Genomic DNA, 18,429 nt, shown 5'->3' with positions numbered 1-18,429 from the left:
GACTGTTGGTCTGCAAATAAAAGTGGATGCCTGTCAATGTGTTTCTAATTCCCCACTTTTTAAAGAGGTCCGATGTCAGAGTGAAGCGAAGTATAGAGCATTTAAACTCAAGCTTTTATACGTCTTTGCAAGGGACCCTTTTTTCACCATCAGTGCTTAGGCTTACAAATTCTTTAAAGGTTCAGTGTGTGGAATTTAGTGGTGAAGTAGCATGTTGCAGCTGAATACCCCTCACCTCACCCTCCCCTTCCAAACATGATAGAGAACATGTGGAACCTTCAGTTGTCATAAAACTCAAAATGTGTTTGGTTTGGGATACTGTAAAAAAACAAAACATGGATGCCTCAATAAAGAGGAGCCACTCCAGGTGTGAATATAAAGTATTTGAATATAAATGGCTCATTCTCGGGTAAAGCAAATAACAATTCGTACAATTTTGATGGTATCCACAAGTGAAAACATCACTAGGATTATTTTATTTTCAGTTTCTGCCAATAGATCCCTTTCACCTAAATCTTACACACTGAACCTTTAATTCTTTGTTTTTTTAACCTTTTTTTCTCCACCTAACTGGATTCACACAGGGATCACTCCCCCTCCCAGTCGCTAGAGGGCGGTGGAGGCGCGGCTCTGCTGCAGCACTTTAAACCGGATGTGGGTTTGATCGCCGGCGGTAAAAACAGTCCAGTCAACATGGCGTCCTCCATGAAGAAGGCAGCCCACGACATAGAAACTCGAAAGCGAACCGACGATGTGCTTCTATCGGAGGGGATCGACTTCGGCTCCCTGCTGCTGTCCCCGGCCGTGCTGGACGGACTGTCGGCGGCAGGCTTCCGGAAACCCTCCCCCATCCAGCTGAAGGCCATCCCGCTGGGCCGCTGCGGACTGGGTGCGTTCTGGAAACTCTCCATCTGTAACAAGCTGTTTATTTAGCAACACACAACATCTGGCAACAGATGTGCTCTATTCATTCTGTCTGTGCAAAACAATGGCTCATATGCAATCCGTTCATTCTCGTTGTTTTTATATTCCTCACCTTTAAGTGTTGCATTATTACTTACTGATGATGCCTGTTTTTGACTTTTGCTGCTGTAATACTGTGAATGTCCCCACTGTGAGACTAATAAAGGATATTTTCTGTTATGACACTTCAATATTACAGCACAATTACATACTTATATATACACACACACACACACACATTAGGCTAATTTACTAGGAAGTGTCCAGTGTTAATCTGGATAATCCACAGAACCAAGCTTTTCATTGGGACTATTTCTCAATATAAAGTATTTACAGTAAAACCAGACTTACTTTCAATGGTTTCTGGTCTCTTTTCCTTTTCCCATTTCCACTGACTGGTACCATCAATAACAGGAATACAGAGTAATGGATTAATCCGCACGTTTTCAATCATTTCGGTTTCTGATGGTTGTCTAAATTATTATCATCTGTATATTCAGCCAATCAACCTGTTTTGTGTTGCTAAATAAACATCAACGCAGCATCTGACACGCACGCACACACACAAATATAATTATTATTGGTGTTTAAAGCTTTATAGTATATATGTCGGCAAAAGGCCTTTACTTTTACACTGTTACATTGCACTTGATTTGATGTAGCACATTATGACATGAAGCATCGCTATTGCCCTGAATCAGCTTTAAGCAATAGTGTGGGTCAAAGTTGGGATTGTGGTTATAATGGCAAATTGTTGTTTAACTCACTCTGTCCACCCGCTGCTGCAGATCTGATTGTACAGGCCAAGTCTGGTACGGGAAAGACGTGCGTGTTCTGCACCATCGCCTTGGACTCTCTGGTCCTGGAGAATCCTGCAACTCAGGTGAGCTATTTCACTTCACTGTGGAGGTCAAGATGAGATGTGGAATAGATGGAGAAATGGAGGTTTACCTGGAGTTTGAGTTGAGGCCCAGAGTTAGTTTTTCTTTTCTTTTATACCTCACTTTTTAATATTTGCAGATAGGTGTACAGGTATCTCACAATGATAAACATGAGCAAACAAAGTTTTATTTGGTAGTTTACATCTTTTATTTTTATTTAACAGATGGTCATGAGCAGTAATCACTTTATGTCTGATCTTTGGTTTTAATCTGATGAGTTTAAGCTGCTCAGTGTGAAAAGAATAAATTGGACAGTGATTGATAAAGGGGATGTGCATCTGGCTTTGTTGATCAACCGGCTGCATTCTAGTGGAACATAATCTTATAAGCTGTTTGGTATTACTGACTAGGAACCACCCAGCACCTGTCTCTCTTTAATCTGCTTCTAATTTCTCGATATGTAGGTGGTTGTTGACGACTAACTTTCTCAAAATAAATGAAATCTTTTCCCGTCTGCAGGTTCTTGTTTTGGCTCCGACCCGTGAGATAGCGGTGCAGATCCACTCAGTAGTGATGGCCGTAGGCTGTGCCATGGAGGGTCTGCAGTGCCACGTTTTTATCGGAGGTCGGCCCGTAAGTCAGGACAAACCCCATCTGAAGAAGTGCCATATAGCTGTGGGCTCACCAGGTAAGAGAGGCCAGTGGAATATCAACAGATGGGCGTAATCTGTTTATGTGAATGTCATGCATGTAGTTGTGGTTGTGTGCACAGGTCGGATCAAGCAGCTCATAGAGTTGGGCATGTTGTCCACTGCCAGCATCAGGCTGTTTGTTCTGGATGAGGCAGACAAGCTCCTGGAGGAGGGCAGCTTCCAGGAGCAGATCAAGTAAGATTGACCTCACCATCTATAATCATACTGTATATACTGTATAATTGAAAATGTATGCTGTAAAATGTACAGCATGTTTAAAAACCCACACATGCTGAAACTCTCTACTCTCTCCTACTTTTCCCCTCAGCTGGATTTTCTCCTCTCTGCCTGTGAACAAACAGATGCTTGCTCTCTCCGCCACCTACCCAGAATCCCTTGCACAGCACCTCACCCGCTACATGAGAGAGCCCACATTTGTGCGACTCAATCCCAGTGACATGGGCCTCAAAGGTAAAACCCTCTCTCGTTATCCTGTGTGCTGCTATAAACACCAGGAAATAATATACAGGGGGGATATTTCACTTTATTTGAATTTGAATTATCAGCTTTGTCTAGTTGTCATTATCTACCAACAATGAAATACCTCCCTGGTTAACAGAGACTCCTACACTGTGTTAAAAAAATAATAGTGGAAAATGGCTCCTTCTGAGACTCAGGAAACCAGCCTTGATATTCATAGACCTCAGAGACTGTGTATAATCAGTCTATGCTCTACTTGGAGTAATGCTCCTCAATGTATCTTGTCCTTGTGCGCCCCCTGGCAGGTCTGAAGCAGTATTACAAACTGGTGCAGTCCCATCCGTTACCTCACAAGGTTTTCGAGGAGAAGGTGAAGCACTTACTGGAGCTGTTCAGTAAAATCCCATTCAACCAGGCCCTAGTGTTCTCCAATCTACACACAAGGTAGCACATGACTGTACTGAATACGTGTTGTAGAGTGTGTGCGTATCATTTGTGTGTCTTGGAGAAGCAGTTACACATGATGTTGGATTTACTCCTCAGGGCTCAGCACCTGGCAGACATCTTGTCCTCCAAAGGCTTACCTGCTGTTTGTATCTCAGGTGAGAAACAGTGATATTTTTGAGCAGTGAAGTAATTAAATGTTAATAAGTCAACAGAAAATACATTAATGTAAATTTTGATAAATGATTAATAGTGTAGCCTTGTATGAATTTGAAGATAATTGATACTTGTATAAAAAATTGGCTTCTTTGTTTTTTTTTAAAGGTCCTGCAACTTTTGGACATTTCAGACTTTATTGAGCAGACGTATTTATGAGGAGAATCATTAATTACGTTACTATTTTCATTATTGATTGATTGTCTTTATAATTTTTTTTTTTTAACTTTATTTTAATGGTGGGAAAATCTGTTGGATAAAAATGTTCACCACAATTTCCAATGTGATTTTGTGAATGTTCATATAACATATAAGTTCTCACAACTGAGTAACTGAAACCAGAGGATGTTTGACATTTAACCTGGGAAGGAGAAAGATTATTTTATAAGCAAAAATTCTTGATTTTGATGATCTGATATTTTATTATTGATTCATTGTATAAGCTCTAGAATTTGTCTGATTTCTCTTTAGCGACAGACAGAACAAACATTATTTTTTTACTGCTGTCTGTCTCAGCAGAGTTGATTCTGTTGATGAGATTTAATGTGATGGTGTGTGATGACCTGTGCAGGAGGTCTGAGTCAGGACCAGAGGCTGGAGGCGATGTCAAAACTGAAGCAGTACCAATGCAGGGTGCTCATCTCCACTGACCTGGTGAGATGCACATATCGCTCATTGCACTGCTTCCCAATATGTCACCCATCACTTGCATCTTTTTGCACATCTTACAATTTGCTCCGTCTTCCTCCCTCTCTTCCCAACAGACTTCCAGAGGAATAGATGCAGAGAAGGTCAACCTGGTGATAAACCTGGACGTACCTCAGGACTGGGAAACCTACATGCACAGAATCGGGCGTGCAGGACGCTTCGGTAAGTCCCCAAAACTGTTTGGTTAAGGCAGAAGCCAGACATCAGAGGCAGCACTACTCAGCATCTTCAACTTTTCACATCATCCTATCAGAGAGACCAGCCAAGTGATGACACAGTGCAGGAGGCGGAGAGACTGTCTGTAGAGACGTTGCATCATTATTGAGTCAGTCCTCTGTTTAGAAAACATTCTGTTGTTTTCAGGCGGACTAACTTGGCTCAGTAGCCAAACTAACACAGCTTCAGGGTGATTCTTACTGACACTTCAATAGAAAAAGTCATTTTGTTGCCTATATTCAGCAGGTTTGTTTTAAAATTGGTATATTTTTCATTTTTTTAAAAGATCATACAGCAACAAAACAAATCCAGTTCAGTGTTGGAGAAATCAGTTTCTCTCCTGAAGTATGATACCTGTCCAAAAACCTGCGTCACTTTACGTTGCTCTGAACTAGACTTGATTTACTTCACCAGTTTCCTCTAAATGCTTTCAATACCGATTTGAAGATTAGCGTCACTCTCTGAAGTATTACCAGGTTCAACCCTCGTCCCAATGTCATGAGGTTCTCAATGTGCTGTTAATTAGAACTATTTTTGACTTGTGTGTTGTCCTGAAAATGTGCATGCGTGTGTGTGCGTGCACCTGTTGCCCCTGGATACACACCCTCCTTGATCCCTCACTGTAATGTGAATGGGTTCTCATCAGGATTGCGTTTTGTTTGTAGGCACTCAAGGTCTGGCTGTGACCTACTGTTGCCATGGTGAGGAGGAGAACAAGATGATGGCCATTGCTCAAAAGTGCGGCCTGAGTTTGTCCGTATTACCATGTAAGTCGACACGTCTACATGTTTCATATGCAGGATGTGCATCTCTGTGCTCTTTGTAGATTGATTCTCCTTTTACACATTCTTTTATTTAATATTCATGTGGTAAAGTAGTTCCAGTCTCATTTATCATCTGTCCCTTTAGCCACCATAGAGCCCGGGTTGATGGATGAGCCGTGTGACTGGGATGTCTGCACTGACGCTTCCACTCCAGGCTCCTTATCCCAGCTCGTCTCCAAGACGGAGAAGAAGAGGCGTGTCAAGGCTGACGTGCCTGCTGCTGCTGCCGCCGCCACCGTCGCCTCCATCCCAGATCAACCTGTCAGGCAAAGTGCACCAACAAAGCCGGAGAAGAGCCAACCACCAACCAGGAGGGGAGCACGTGGTGAAGTGACTACGAGGAAAGTGTCTCCTGTGAGTCCACCTCAGGAGGTGCAGACTCAAAAACAGCTGCAAGACGCTCTCCCCAAGATCCCTCCGCTCAGCTCGTTCAAGAGTTGCAGGTCTAGGTTTATGACCTTTGAGGAAGCTGAGCAGGATTTCTGGAGCTTCATTAATACAGGGCTGGGGAGATCAGTGGAGGTCATCAGGGAGTTCAGAGGTCGAGATGTGGACGGCGGCGATGATCAGAATGGGCACAGAGAGTCCTTCATGCTCAATGATGACGGAACTCAAAGTTTAACACAAAAAAGAGAAAGCTGGAAATCCAACCATTCACCTCCAAGGTCGGTTTCCAGTTCTTCAAGCTCACAGTCGGACATGGAGGAGAACCAGCAGGAGGACGAGACGGTGGGAGGTTTGAATCACACCGGAGGAGTTGAACACAGAGCAGTGACGCAACCTCACACTGATGCTGGAAACACACCAACTGTGCCCAAATCAAAACCAAGGCCCAGCGTTTATACCTCTCCGCCAAAAACATATCAGCAGAGGACCTTTGAATCAAATGAGAAAACTTTGTGTGACTCTGTACCAAGCGTCAGATCCAACAGGGAGGACAATCAGGCCGCTCGCTCACAGACTGGCAGACATGCATCAAGAAAGGTGAAAGAAGAGTTTGAGAAACAGAGCAAAAGGCCTTCTGAAAAGATGAATAGAGAGCGAAAGAGGGAGAGGTATGAAGAGGATGATGATGAAGAAGAAGAAGAGGAGGAGGAAGAGAAGGAGGAATCGAGTGCTGAAATTTACTGGAGAACCTGCTACAAAGCTTGGAATGATTACTACGCCTGCATGTCTCCTTGTCCAGCACAGGGATACCAAAGCTACTACAGTGCAGCTCACAACTGGATGGCAGCATATCGCATGAACGCTGCCTACATGGAAGAACTCCTCAAACAGTGACTTGTCTTTAACTGTTAATAAGGATTTCTAATGATGATGTTCTCTTGTGTGAACTAAGCCAGACTCCAATGATGTTGTGTCTGTGTGTATGTAAGTTCTGCTGCAGGACTTGCATAGTCATTTTTGTGCACTTCTGGTGTAACACATTGCACTTACTTCTTCTCCATCGAGCACGTTGTGTTGTAATCGGTGTCTGAACCTACTTCCATCAAACCTTGTGGAGGCGTGGCCCTGGGATGAAACCTCAAAACTTTGGTGTGAATTAAGTGGATGAAGAATTATTGCGGCATTCCTCACTTTTTTAGTTTCATTTTATTTTTTAAGTTGGAGGATTGTTGGGCCTTGATGCTTTGGTCAGTGTCATTCTTGGTTTGCATATTTTTCTTCACATTAATACCATGTACATCACAATTCTGTCACTAATAAATGACTGGCACGGAAGATCTGTCTCAAAGCCCCTTTCTGTAATGGGTCTACACCTGGTTTACACATTCACAAGCGATAACACCATCTTATTTCTTGCTTCCGCCACAGAAGTTATGTTTTCACCTCTGTCAGCAAGATAACACAAAAACTACAGGATGGATTTCCATGGAACTTGGTGGTATGGGTCAGAGAAAAACTCATTTTGGTGTGGATCCAGATAACAATGTGAAATAGGGTGTTTTTTATTTTGTTTGTTTTACATTTTCACTTATTAAATAATGTAATAATGGATCCTGATGAGAAAAAATTGGCATTTTCGAGGCAGATTTCTGAATGTGCATTATGATGCAACTTCAAATCTACTTTTTTAATATGTGGTGAAAAATCCTCTCAACTTCTTCAGAGTATGAAGATCATCATCAAAGGCCATTACTCTATTCTGGTCTTCATAGAGGAAGGTGAAGAGGGAGGAGGGCAGACTGCTGTTTACAGTGTCATCTCTTCAACAAGGTCAGACTACTCCTGCTCCTGATTACAAGCTAATCAACCGCTCCCGACCATTCACCCAATCAGTGCTGAGCCAGACAAAATGAAAAACACCCTTGAATTATTACATTTAAGCAGAAGCCCCCTTCAACTAATCTGTACAATGTGCAGCACTTTCCTCAAATCCTCGTTGTGCAGCACACTGATTTACTCCATGACACAGGTTATCTGGGGGAATGAAAGAGAGATGTCACTCTCGGGGGAAACGATGGATGTTCAGACTTTGTGGAACCAAACCGCCTCGCACAGAGACACTCGCACGGAACTGTGGTTCCTCCTCTTCAACTGCACAGTCTTAACTCTGACACTAGTCCTGGGTTTACCCGGGAACTTGTGGGTGTGTTGGTTGGTTTTCAGGACCAAGAGCCTGCAGACCTGCAACAACGCGCTGCTGGTGAGCCTGGCCACCAGCGACCTGCTCAAGTGCTCCGTGGACACGCCGCTGCTGCTCTTCTCCCTCCTGCGCTACGGGGGTGGCCGCCGGGTGTCGGTGCCCGTGTGCACCCTGCAGCAGTTCACCTACGCGCTGTGCAGCTGCGTCCAGCTGCTCACGCTGCTCAGCATCAGCGTGGAGCGCTTCCAGGCCATCGCCTTCCCCTTCCAGACCGAGCGGCGGAAAGCGAGGGTCCGTGTCTGGATCCTGTTCATCTGGGCGAGCGGCCTCGTCCTGGCGCTCGTCTCCCTGACTCTCTCCGAGAAAGCGCAGTTTTACATGCTCTGTGGCCCGCACGTCGCCGGCCACCGGTATTCGGATCCGTTCGGGCCCTACGTGCTGTCGCCGGTGTGGGGGCTGTGTATAACTTTGATCGTCATCCACTACGTGCGGATATTCAAACTTGTGAGGCAGCACCGGAAGAAAGTTTTCCAACGGGGAGTCCAGCTGAGACCGACGGTGTCTGAGGACGTCTGGGCCTGGCTGAGCGGCCCGGCGTCAGGACCGGCTCCAGGGGGCCCCTTCAGCCCGCTGCCGCCCCGCCGCACGGTGCTCCTGGTAGCGGAGGCCGGAGCGCCCTGTGCGCCCTCAGCCTCTGGCACCAGGTGCGCGCCGGGGAGACCTCCGGAGATCGTCGGTGCAGTGTGTCTGATGACACCAGGGGCCAGGGAACGGGGGAAGAAACAGATGGAGGGGAAAGTGGCTCAGCGTTTTGGTTACATAATCATTGCGTTCACGCTTTTCTGGATGCCCATGGTGGTTATTCTGCTGGTGAAAGTCTTCTCCAGGCAGGACACGGGCAGAGTGAGCTGGGGTTTTGTTGTTCATTTAATATCATACTATCTGGAAAATAGAAACGCAGCACCGCAACATGTAATTAACACTAAATATCACTTTTCAAAAACCACAGCATCCAACAGAACTGAGTCAACAACCAAACTAAGTGTAAAGTGTAAAGTAACTATAACTGAAAATTTGAAGAACTATTTCTCCAGGACTGTTGCACAGTTATAACTCTGGTTTGTCAGTGCAAATAGAAATGATGCATCATAGTAGCAGCTAAAAATTAATAAATCAACAGTGTCCATTCTTTGCAAAGTAAATCTCTGTGTTTTCAGACTGTTGGTTGAACAAATTTGCAGATTTCGCCACAGTCTCTGAAAATTGCAATTCATCGAAAACTGATTATTAATCAAGTACAGTTGTAACTGATAAAAATGCTGCTGTGCATAAAGAGAGATATTCTGGTTGTGTTTCCTTGCACCATCCTGAGCTCTGTGCTGTGTTTCCCACAGCTGCTGATGGAGCTGGAGACCTCAGCCGTGGTGCTGACCTGCATGCAGGCTGCGGTGGATCCTCTCATCTACACTTTGGTCACGAGACAGTTTCGCTCTGAACTCAGCAAGATCCTCTCCTCCGTCCCGGGATGTCCACTGAAACCCAGAGCCTGAGGAGTCAGTTCTTTGATGATGAAAGTTTGAGAACACATGGACTGAAGTTAAATGTACACGAGCCTGTTTGCACACACTTAGATGGATTTAGAGGCAGGTGAAGAACAGAGCCCACAGACTTCTGTATTTGTGGCAGATATAGATGTTTTATCAGGCGTTTCACAGTCGGAACACAAGACAAGGTCATACATAATATCCAGCACCTGACAAGATACGCACAGCAGTAGTCTCAACAACGACAGGTGGCATAGGAGGGCAAAGCAAAGAGGGAGAGAGAAAATGGACTGAGCCCAGAAAAGAGACAATCAAAGAAGAGTACTTAACAGAGAAAGAGAGAGAGAGAGAGAGACAAACACAATCAAAGACAAGACCTCTGCATTTGCTGTTTGGAAATAAAAATGCAATCCTTTGACACTTGGAGCAGAAATATGCTTACATAAGAATTCAAACTGTGTCATTTTCAAAGTGCAGCTGACACAAAACAACCTGCCCAGAAACAGGGAAGCGGGAAATAAATTGTGGTAAATCACTGTCCTATAGCAAAAAAATAAAATATAAAAATACAGGGAACCTCACTTGTGCCGTTACCTACGTCACATCCTCATAGTTTTCCATAGACTCTAAATGTTGGACTTGATGTTGTGAATATAAAGTCAATGTCTTTAACCCCCAGTTTTAAAATCACATTGGAAAAAAAGCTCTGCCGGCCTGTGCTTGTCTTCTTTTGTTCACTCCAGGTACATTTGCACACAGTATTTTTTTTTACTTAAACACCAATAATACTTGATCTAGGCAGCTGCTGTGACTGCGTACAGCTCTAAAGTACCAGCAGGAGTACTATGTCACTACTAGGAATATCAGAAGTAAAACACACCCTGTTCCAACTCAGTAGAATATTTTTGGCTTCTTTCTTTGGGGTGATACTAATGTCGGGATCAGAGAGAACACAACAGGGGAGTCTAAGTCTTGTGTCGTGATGCACTGATATGCTATATACTTCCACACGTGGGCTGATACGATGAGGATATGCATAATTCTAAGTCTAAGTACAAATGCATGTGTAAAATTGGTTAAGCTTTTCATTTATCTCCACCTGAAGGAAGTTAAATACTTTAAAAACAAACACCATGGTGCGTTTGGCTGCTAGTTTAGTTTTAAACACAGTCTATTTCTACAAGAAAAAAAACGTCAGCTACATATGGGCAGACATGATATTAGACCAATTCCAGTATTGCTTTTGAAATATGCTCCTCACTAATGGACAGTCTGCTGATGTATGGGTGTATCTTTAGCCCTGTCTGTGTGCTCTTAATCAACACCAGCGTCGGAGCGGCGGTGGTTGTTTCGTCTGCTGAGATGGAAGCTGTTCCTCCCTGTTTTTGGGGGAGAGCCCAGCACAGGTCTCATCCACCTGAACAAAGACCAGACCTGACTGTCTCTGCAGCTGCTGCCCTCGAAATGACATTCAAGATGAAAAAGGCCAACAGAGACTCATCAGCCGGGACGTTAGCAGAGCTAAAAGGCCAGCGTCCAGAGTTACAAAGGTCAACTTTGATGGGATTCCATGATGGGTGATGCTGAAGTTACAGGGTGGCTCTGTGAGTCGAGATATAGCGCTTGTTTTCGGTGACGAGGGATATGTGGATGGCTCATCCAGTGTCCTCTGTTTGTCTGTTTGTCACCGTGACAACAGACCTCCCTCCTTTAAGTTGTCCAGAAGATAACGTAAATAGGATCCTTTGAAAAACACCAAGAAAGACAAAAAGTACAAACACCAAGTAACCACATAGAGTACACATACCCAACAGCTTCGAAAAAAATGCCCGCTGAGTTTGGGGAAGAAAAAACATTGACAGCTATAAAGACTACTGAAAGCATACTGTTGTTCACACAGGAGGTGGGGATACAACAGGACAACAACGAGAGAGAGAGAGAGAGAGAGAGAGAGAGAGAGAGAGAGAGAGAGAGAGAGACAGAGTGAGGGAGAGAGCTAGAGAACGAGAGGACAGCTTCACTGGTTCTGCCAAACAATGGTCAAATATTACAAAATATTCTATTCACAATATTCACAAAGAACCCGGGGTTCAGGACAGATTTGTGTCAGAAATTCTCAGCGGGCGCCTTGTGCTTTTAATTGTGGTGGTTTGAATCAAAAACATTTCTTTTTTTGTTTTTGCTAGTTTGTTAAGAATTGAGTTGTTTGAGGTCCGTCAGGCTGTAGGAGTCGAATGGTGGAAAGAAAAAAGGGGGCGGGGGGTATTCAGAAAACTGTAACAGAACTCTCTTTTTACTCTAAAGCTAAACAGGCACATGTTGTGTAGAAGGCTTGTAGCTGAGGGTCTCTGACAGAAATGTGTGCGATGAACCCTTCAGAGTGGCAGCTAGTCAAATATGCCATATACTGAGCCGTAGAGACTTCCAGAAGAATTGAAACACAAGTTTTCAATCGACCGACACATTCACACACAGATGCACGCACACACACACACACACACACACACACACACATCTTCTATCCAAAACGTCACAAATCCTCTATCTAGCAAAAAGTCACATTCATTCATTCACAAATATGAAACTCCTCGGTAACGCCATCACAGAAACACCGACCATATTTCATCTTTGTAGGAATTGTAGCTCTTGTGGAGAAATATTGGACCAGGAAAGGACTCGGTGGTATATTTATCTATCGTTAGGTAAGAGGATCAAAACTACATGAGAGGGCAGGGATAAATCAGAGGGGAAAAGGATTCTGATTACGTTTTCTTATTGAAGTTTGACTTTTCCTCCCTTTTCCTTATTTCTCCTGATAAAAAAAGATCGAAGTGTCAAACTGAAGTGAAAATCATAAAAAGGTGCTTTGTGCACAGTGACACATGACGAACTCTGGGAACTCATCTCCAACACTTTTAGAGGGAACTCTCACCTGCCTCCTCAGCTAGAATGACACCTTAAACATATTCTCACACATAGACACACACACACACACACACAAACACACACACACACACACGCACACACACACACTCACACTCGCTTACGCACAAACATGCATGCCAACCACTAACATGAATATACTGTATCTAAAAGCCATCCTCTGTCTGTACAGGGAGTCCATGTCGTTACAGTACATGACCAGCAGAGGGCAGGCTCCACCACAGCTAGGACTCTCGGATGCTTTCTCCTCCGTCCTCCTCTGTCCCTCAGTCTGTCTCAGTGAGTCTTTATCTGTCTGAACGACGGGTCTGCAACTCCAGTCTTCACAGTGCGGACACCTTCACAACGTTCTGGTAGGTGGGGCCTGCTGGCAGGTGAGCGTCGCCATCAGGGGTTGTCACAGGCGGTGTGGGGATGCTGATGATTGCTGTGGTGATCTGGCTGCTCTGGCAGTTCAGTGGTGCTGGTTCGTCCACACGCATGTTCAGACTGGAGCGGCTGCAGATCAAAGGAAGCACAGAAAATCAAAGATTAGGATATTCCTTCATAAGCCCACTAACATTCAGCCTTGCTTTGGTGGGAGGTGGGTTTGTGACTCAAGGTTCGGGTCCCACACCAGATTGTGGTTCAGGAAAAGTAAATAGGACACAATGCTCTCTCCTTCATCAGATATTAAAGTGTGTGTTTAAATTAATTCAACGTGCATGTGAATGGATCAACGGGACTTATCCACAAATCCATATGTCTGTCTGGATTCTTTGAAGTACCACTAAAAAATATATTTTTGACACAACCTCCTAAACTGTCCCAGTGTAACAACAATGTGATGCCAGTGGTGCCAGACCCACAGCTGCCTCAGTGCCGGATCTGAAAGGTTTGTCTTGTAAGTTGGAAGATGAGAAAAAAGCAGAAGAGACGGGTGGAGCTTTACTTGTGTTCATAGCTCAGCGCTGACAACAGACACAGTTACAAATTACTATTATGAAAGTATACGAAAAGCATGCGCATTAAAACTTAAAGTAAACCCAGTGCTTACCTAAACCACAACACAAGAAATGTCCACACACCAGTGGAAGCTTCTACAAACTTTTTAATTAGTCCCAGTAATTAAAAAGTTTATAGGAGCTTCAGCTGGTGTGCAGACATTTCTTCTTATTATTGTGACCACTGAGTCATGACTCTTTGGACTATGCCTCTTAGATTGAGTATTTTGGATTTACTCTCAGAGTTCTGTGTTTTCTGTTTTATTTTGAAGTTTTTACTCCTCCTGTTTCTCTGCCTTGACTTCCTGCCTTTGTCCTGTTTCCCGCCCGTGTGATTGTCTGAACCTGTTCCTCATGTGTGTTCCACCACCTGTGTTCAATCAACCCCCCCCCCCCCCGTGCATATATAAGTCTCTACGCTTCCCTTTGCCGCCACCCTGTTTTCTTTGCCTTGATCCTTCGCCCATGGAGTTTTTCTTGTTGCTAGTGTTTTGTTTTTGCAAGAACCTTGCCTCTGATTAAAGGACACTTTATGTTAACTTTTCTCACTCCTGCATTCTTTAGTCCACCTGCTCTTTAAACCCGGGCACACTGATTTTGTATGATATCATTGGGATGCTGGTGGTGTCAGACCCACTGAGCATCTCTGCAGCTCTGCCCAGCTTTCAGCTGCTTGTGAATTGGTTTGCAGCCTCTTCCAGTAAACAACAAGACAGTCAGAGTAAACATAGGCTGGTGAAGAAATTTGAGAGGCTCTCTGAATAAACATGTTTTCCTCTGTGCAGAGTTTGTGGACTGAACCAACGGTGGAAGCTGCATAAATATTTGGCATTCAGTTGTCGGGTGACCGAGGAAAGCAACTCCAGCGGGATGTTTGTGTTGCTCTGTGTCATCTGGGCAGGTGTTTGCAAACTGGTTAATTCAACAGCTGATGACGGACGACTTTGTTCTGCTGCAGACATTTGTCAAAAACCGGTTTAATATTGAGGTAATGTTGTGGTGAAAATCCGACAGTAAATTAGCAGCTGTTTGTTGGTTGTCATGAGTTACACAGAAACTAATTAGGCTAATTGTAGCTGGTGATAGAAAGACTTGATCAGTTGCCCGTAACAATTACTCCTATGTGGTCGGAGGGTGAGATGCCAGGATGTTGCACGACACAGTAGAGATAATTAAATTACATTTTCTGTTGGATGTTTTCTGGACTTTAGTCTGAATGCCTCAAAGTTGAGAAACAAAGCTGTTAAAAAACAGTTTTGTCAAAAATCAAATTCAGATTCCCCAAAAACTGGTTGAGGGAATATAAGCACAGTAGAAATGGTGACTGCAACTCTTTCTCAAATCGGATTTAATATACAACAGTGTATAAGCAAGAGTGTATATTTCTTTAAAGTGATTTCAGAAACACCCCAGCACACAAATTGAAGGATATTAGAGTCTTTTTGATTCCATCCGTGGGGAATCCTGATCTCACCTGGTGCTGAGGGCCTGGATGTGGATGGTGCTGAGCTCCTGCAAGCCTTGGTGTGTGTGCGTCAAAGGCTGCATGTGCGCTGGGCCGCTGGCGTTCTGTAAAGGGCTGTGGTGCTTCTTGCTTCGGCGGGTGCAGCATGTGCCCGTCACGCCTTCTTGGTTAGAGAGGGAGGGGCTTCGAGATTGATAGTTTTGCAGGCTTGCCTCCAGGTAGCTCTGCTGGTAATACTGCTCATCCACAAACTCGTGGTTCTGGAGATGAAGAGAACGGGACCAGCAAAAGGAACGAACACAAAAAGAGAGAGAGAGAGTCATAAAAAAGAAGTGCCATTTACAACATGTATATTTATGACTATGTACTGTATGTGATTTGATATAGTTTGTCATTTTCTGCTTCATAGCCTGGGTCAATAACTGCTGAAAATGTGATTATTTTTTATGTAGGCATGTGTGTGTCTGTGTGTGTGTGTGTGTGTGTGTGCACGCTCACATTGTAAACATGATTTTAGTGTTTTGGAGCTTAGCTCAGAATCAATTCTCCAGGGTCTCAGCTCCTCAGAGCAGCCATAACTTGTATATTAACAATTGATCACATGACTACTTGTATGTGAAAAGGGTAATGAACCCACTTTATCACCCAAATCTGAGCATCGCATCAGCTCGACTGAGCTTTATAGCGTCTTCCAGATTATTGTCCAGGTTTGATGGCTCGCGGCCGTGTTGGTTCACTCTCACCTCTCCCTGTTGGCCACGACAGCCAGTTTTATTTTCCAAACAAACACTGTATGTACTCTACCTGCTCCAAACGGCAGTCTGACACAGTTAAAGACAAGCTGGAGAATTTACTGCAGAGGAGCATTTAGCAGCTTAAGACAGATGATGATGAGAGGGATAAACACGACTCTACATGAATACATGTTTTGGAGAATATAAATTGGTGAGTATTTGCAAACAGGTTTATCACATCAACTTTAAACATAATAGCATGATTGTTAACAGCTCCTCAGCCAATGAGGATAAACAAAAACTACAGGATGTGATTTCCACAAAACTGGATGGAAGGATGGAAGAAAGAGCTCATTAAATTTTGCCATGGATCCAGGATGTTTTTTTTTTCACTTTCCTTATCGTTGGATGATTGGGTGTTTTTTGATACACCTATTCCTAAGGCAATTTGGTGCAGATCCCCCCCAAAAATCTAGATCTAGTGGATTTAAATGTGTTTTCTTAGGGGGACTGGCAGATTCTAGTTGTAGGTTTAATTCACATGCACACTGAACTTCTTGTCATCCATTTTCTCACATATGCATATATATAATGTATATATAGTGTGTAACAGCTTGGGTGTGTGCATGTGCAACAGTGCATGCTAGATTCTTCCATTTGTCGTGCGATGAGTTGTGTCAGGCTGAAGCAGACGTGTGTGCGTCTGTATCACATACACACAGATGATCGTGTGTCATAAGGGAAGATGTAGTGCTCTGGACATCACGCTACAGTGAGCTGCACTCGCCCATGGACATATACTGTAGATCTATACACATTCTGCTGTCAGTTACTTCCCTCTGATGAGCTACAGCCTGAGAGAAATGCATGGATTTATATGGGCTTTTATGCTGACGTTAAGATAATATTCTAAAATCTGCATGAGTGAAAAAAATGTTTGTGTGTGTGTGTGTGTGTGTGTGTGTGTGTGTGTGTGTGTGTGTGTGTGTGTGTTTGTTTTATGTGTGTGTGTGTGTACTCACAGTGGTTTTCTCCAGACAGTGCAGCAGGTGGTGGTGCTGGCTCTCTAATAGAGAAGTAGACTTACTTAACCGCTGCTCCTCCTCAGAACTCTGTAACACACACACACACACACACACACACACACACACACACACAAACACGCATGCACACGAAATGAGTGCTCTGCTACGTTTTCTTTTAGGATGACACTAATCAGATGTGGGAGGTGCGCGGCCGGCAGATGTCTCAGTACCTGCTCTGAAAGGTTCATCTTGTATGGAAGTTGCTTCGGTTGGAGAGGAAGACAAAAGGAGAACAGACAGGTGTGATTTTAAATAGTGTTCGTAGTTTGAGCGTTGAGAACAGACAGCCGTCAAGGCCACAGTGATGCCAGGAACATTACCATTCCTACCCTGAGAGGCACGTCCGCTAACATCAGTGGAGCCAGTGCATTGATCTGTGCTGGAGGGGAGACTTCTAGCACAACTCGCCCATAATGGATATACAGTATATAAAATTCACAAAGAATTTCCACTGTGGCTTTTTGCCTCCGTCTCTGCGATCGCAAAGATTGTAGCTACAGGCAACATGTTCATGACTTGTTTTCCATATTCCTTATTTTCTATGCCGTGGCCCATTTATTTGTGTGTGTGTGTGTATGTATGTGTGTATTTGTGCGTGAACAAGTGGGTGATGTTTCTAGTTCTGTGGTGGTTGGGTTATGAAACTCATTTCTGGGCAGTGGTGTGGTGAGTCAGAGAATGAGATTCTTATGGACTGTTGTGGATCCTGTAGGAAAAATGTAGAGACCATCTAAAACAACATGTGATTGTTAATACTCGACAGTTTGTTCGCTTGGATTTTTCAGTCCGTGTGTTTATTTTCTTTTATTAGTCCAATAAATTATTGTACTGCTGGGCCTTGTAGGGGGGAATTAAAGTTTGTGGAAAATATTTGCTCTGTTCGTACAAGAAATTTTATATTCAGACACATAAATCTTTATATAATGAAATAACAAGGCTTTTAATATTCTGTTATCTGCTCTTCATTCACTCAGTTTCCCAGGTAAAATTTCAAAGAGATGCCTTCAGATTATTAAAATGTTGCTAACACAGTTTGAAATTTAACACACTTATACATCAAACATCTCAGCAGGGTCTTCAGAGGAGCTTTGACACATGCAACAGAGATTATTCTGCATTATTTTCATAAATATTGGCCATAAAAGCCTTGAGCTTGCGCTCGGGAAGATCAGTTCAGTATATTGCAGAATGCAGCTGCTGTTGCTTTCAGAAGTGCAGCAATGTTTCACATATACAGTCTTTCAATGGGTTGCATCAGTCTTTCCCTGCAGAATCCATAGTTGAGCTGTTTATAAAAAACAAAGCCCAACAATATACTGCCCTGATCCTGAATGCACGACAGCACTGCCGGAAGAAAAACTACAGCGCCACGTTTCAGGGATTTGTAGTTGCAATTTTCTGTTAGTTGAGCGGGCGTCTGTTGTTGGAAGCAGAAACTTCTTCACAGAGACGGTACCAGGCCGCTCACCTGTGCTCACACTCCACAGAATTGTTTATGCAGTTATTTCTGTCTTTCTCTATACATTCGACAGCATGCCCATACCAGCAGTCTATCTGGAGGCGGCCATGGCTCACCACCCAGGTGGCCGCCATACTGTGGTGAGAGGAAACAGCTTGATCGGCCGAGCGACAAATCACACTGAGTCGCTCTGTATGATGCTGAA

The 18,429-nt window shown here is 43.9% G+C and overlaps 3 protein-coding genes across 4 annotated transcripts in view; 2 read left to right on the top strand and 1 right to left on the bottom strand.

Moving 5' to 3' along the window:
* Window positions 1–652: 652 nt before the first annotated feature.
* On the top strand, window positions 653–7,146 carry ddx20 (DEAD (Asp-Glu-Ala-Asp) box polypeptide 20). Its single transcript, XM_069526885.1, has 11 exons — window positions 653–889; window positions 1,752–1,846; window positions 2,364–2,532; window positions 2,617–2,731; window positions 2,865–3,007; window positions 3,322–3,460; window positions 3,560–3,618; window positions 4,248–4,330; window positions 4,441–4,546; window positions 5,266–5,367; window positions 5,510–7,146. Exons 1-11 carry the CDS (start codon window positions 694–696, stop codon window positions 6,703–6,705), a joined length of 2,403 nt encoding a protein of 800 aa, XP_069382986.1. The 5' UTR covers window positions 653–693; the 3' UTR covers window positions 6,706–7,146.
* Window positions 7,147–7,885: 739 nt separating this feature from the next.
* LOC109635315 (beta-1 adrenergic receptor-like) lies at window positions 7,886–9,712 on the top strand. The gene is made up of 2 exons (XM_069527389.1): window positions 7,886–8,983; window positions 9,406–9,712. The coding sequence occupies exons 1-2, from the start codon at window positions 7,886–7,888 to the stop codon at window positions 9,559–9,561; spliced, it is 1,254 nt and encodes a 417-aa protein (XP_069383490.1). The 3' UTR covers window positions 9,562–9,712.
* A 207-nt stretch (window positions 9,713–9,919) lies between these two features.
* kcnd3 (potassium voltage-gated channel, Shal-related subfamily, member 3) overlaps window positions 9,920–18,429 on the bottom strand; it is a 95,848-nt gene continuing 87,338 nt past the window's right edge. Inside the window, exons 6-9 of one of the 2 annotated variants that reach the window (XM_020096449.2) lie at window positions 16,936–16,968; window positions 16,703–16,792; window positions 14,956–15,206; window positions 9,920–12,996 (exon numbers count right to left, since the gene is read on the bottom strand). In XM_020096449.2, coding sequence (XP_019952008.1) covers window positions 12,822–12,996; window positions 14,956–15,206; window positions 16,703–16,792; window positions 16,936–16,968 — 549 coding nt within the window. In that variant the 3' untranslated portion in view covers window positions 9,920–12,821. The remainder of the gene's footprint in view (window positions 12,997–14,955; window positions 15,207–16,702; window positions 16,793–16,935; window positions 16,969–18,429) is intronic. The other variant, XM_069526886.1, reaches the window with a different exon arrangement.

The sequence above is a fragment of the Paralichthys olivaceus genome, chromosome 6 (assembly GCF_024713975.1).
Source record: "Paralichthys olivaceus isolate ysfri-2021 chromosome 6, ASM2471397v2, whole genome shotgun sequence".
NCBI classification, from domain to species: Eukaryota; Metazoa; Chordata; class Actinopteri; order Pleuronectiformes; family Paralichthyidae; genus Paralichthys; species Paralichthys olivaceus.
The sequence above is the reverse complement of the archived record's forward strand: the minus strand, read 5'-3'. Positions and strand labels throughout refer to the sequence as shown.

Coding starts and splice junctions, on each gene's coding strand:
- ddx20 (XM_069526885.1), top strand. CDS start 694: ATGGCGTCCTCCATGAAGAAGGCAGCCCACGACATAGAAACTCGAAAG. Junction 1,847..2,363: donor TGGAGAATCCTGCAACTCAG/GTGAGCTATTTC, acceptor TCCCGTCTGCAG/GTTCTTGTTTTGGCTCCGAC. Junction 2,732..2,864: donor AGCTTCCAGGAGCAGATCAA/GTAAGATTGACC, acceptor TTTTCCCCTCAG/CTGGATTTTCTCCTCTCTGC.
- LOC109635315 (XM_069527389.1), top strand. CDS start 7,886: ATGGATGTTCAGACTTTGTGGAACCAAACCGCCTCGCACAGAGACACT. Junction 8,984..9,405: donor GAAACGCAGCACCGCAACAT/GTAATTAACACT, acceptor TGTTTCCCACAG/CTGCTGATGGAGCTGGAGAC.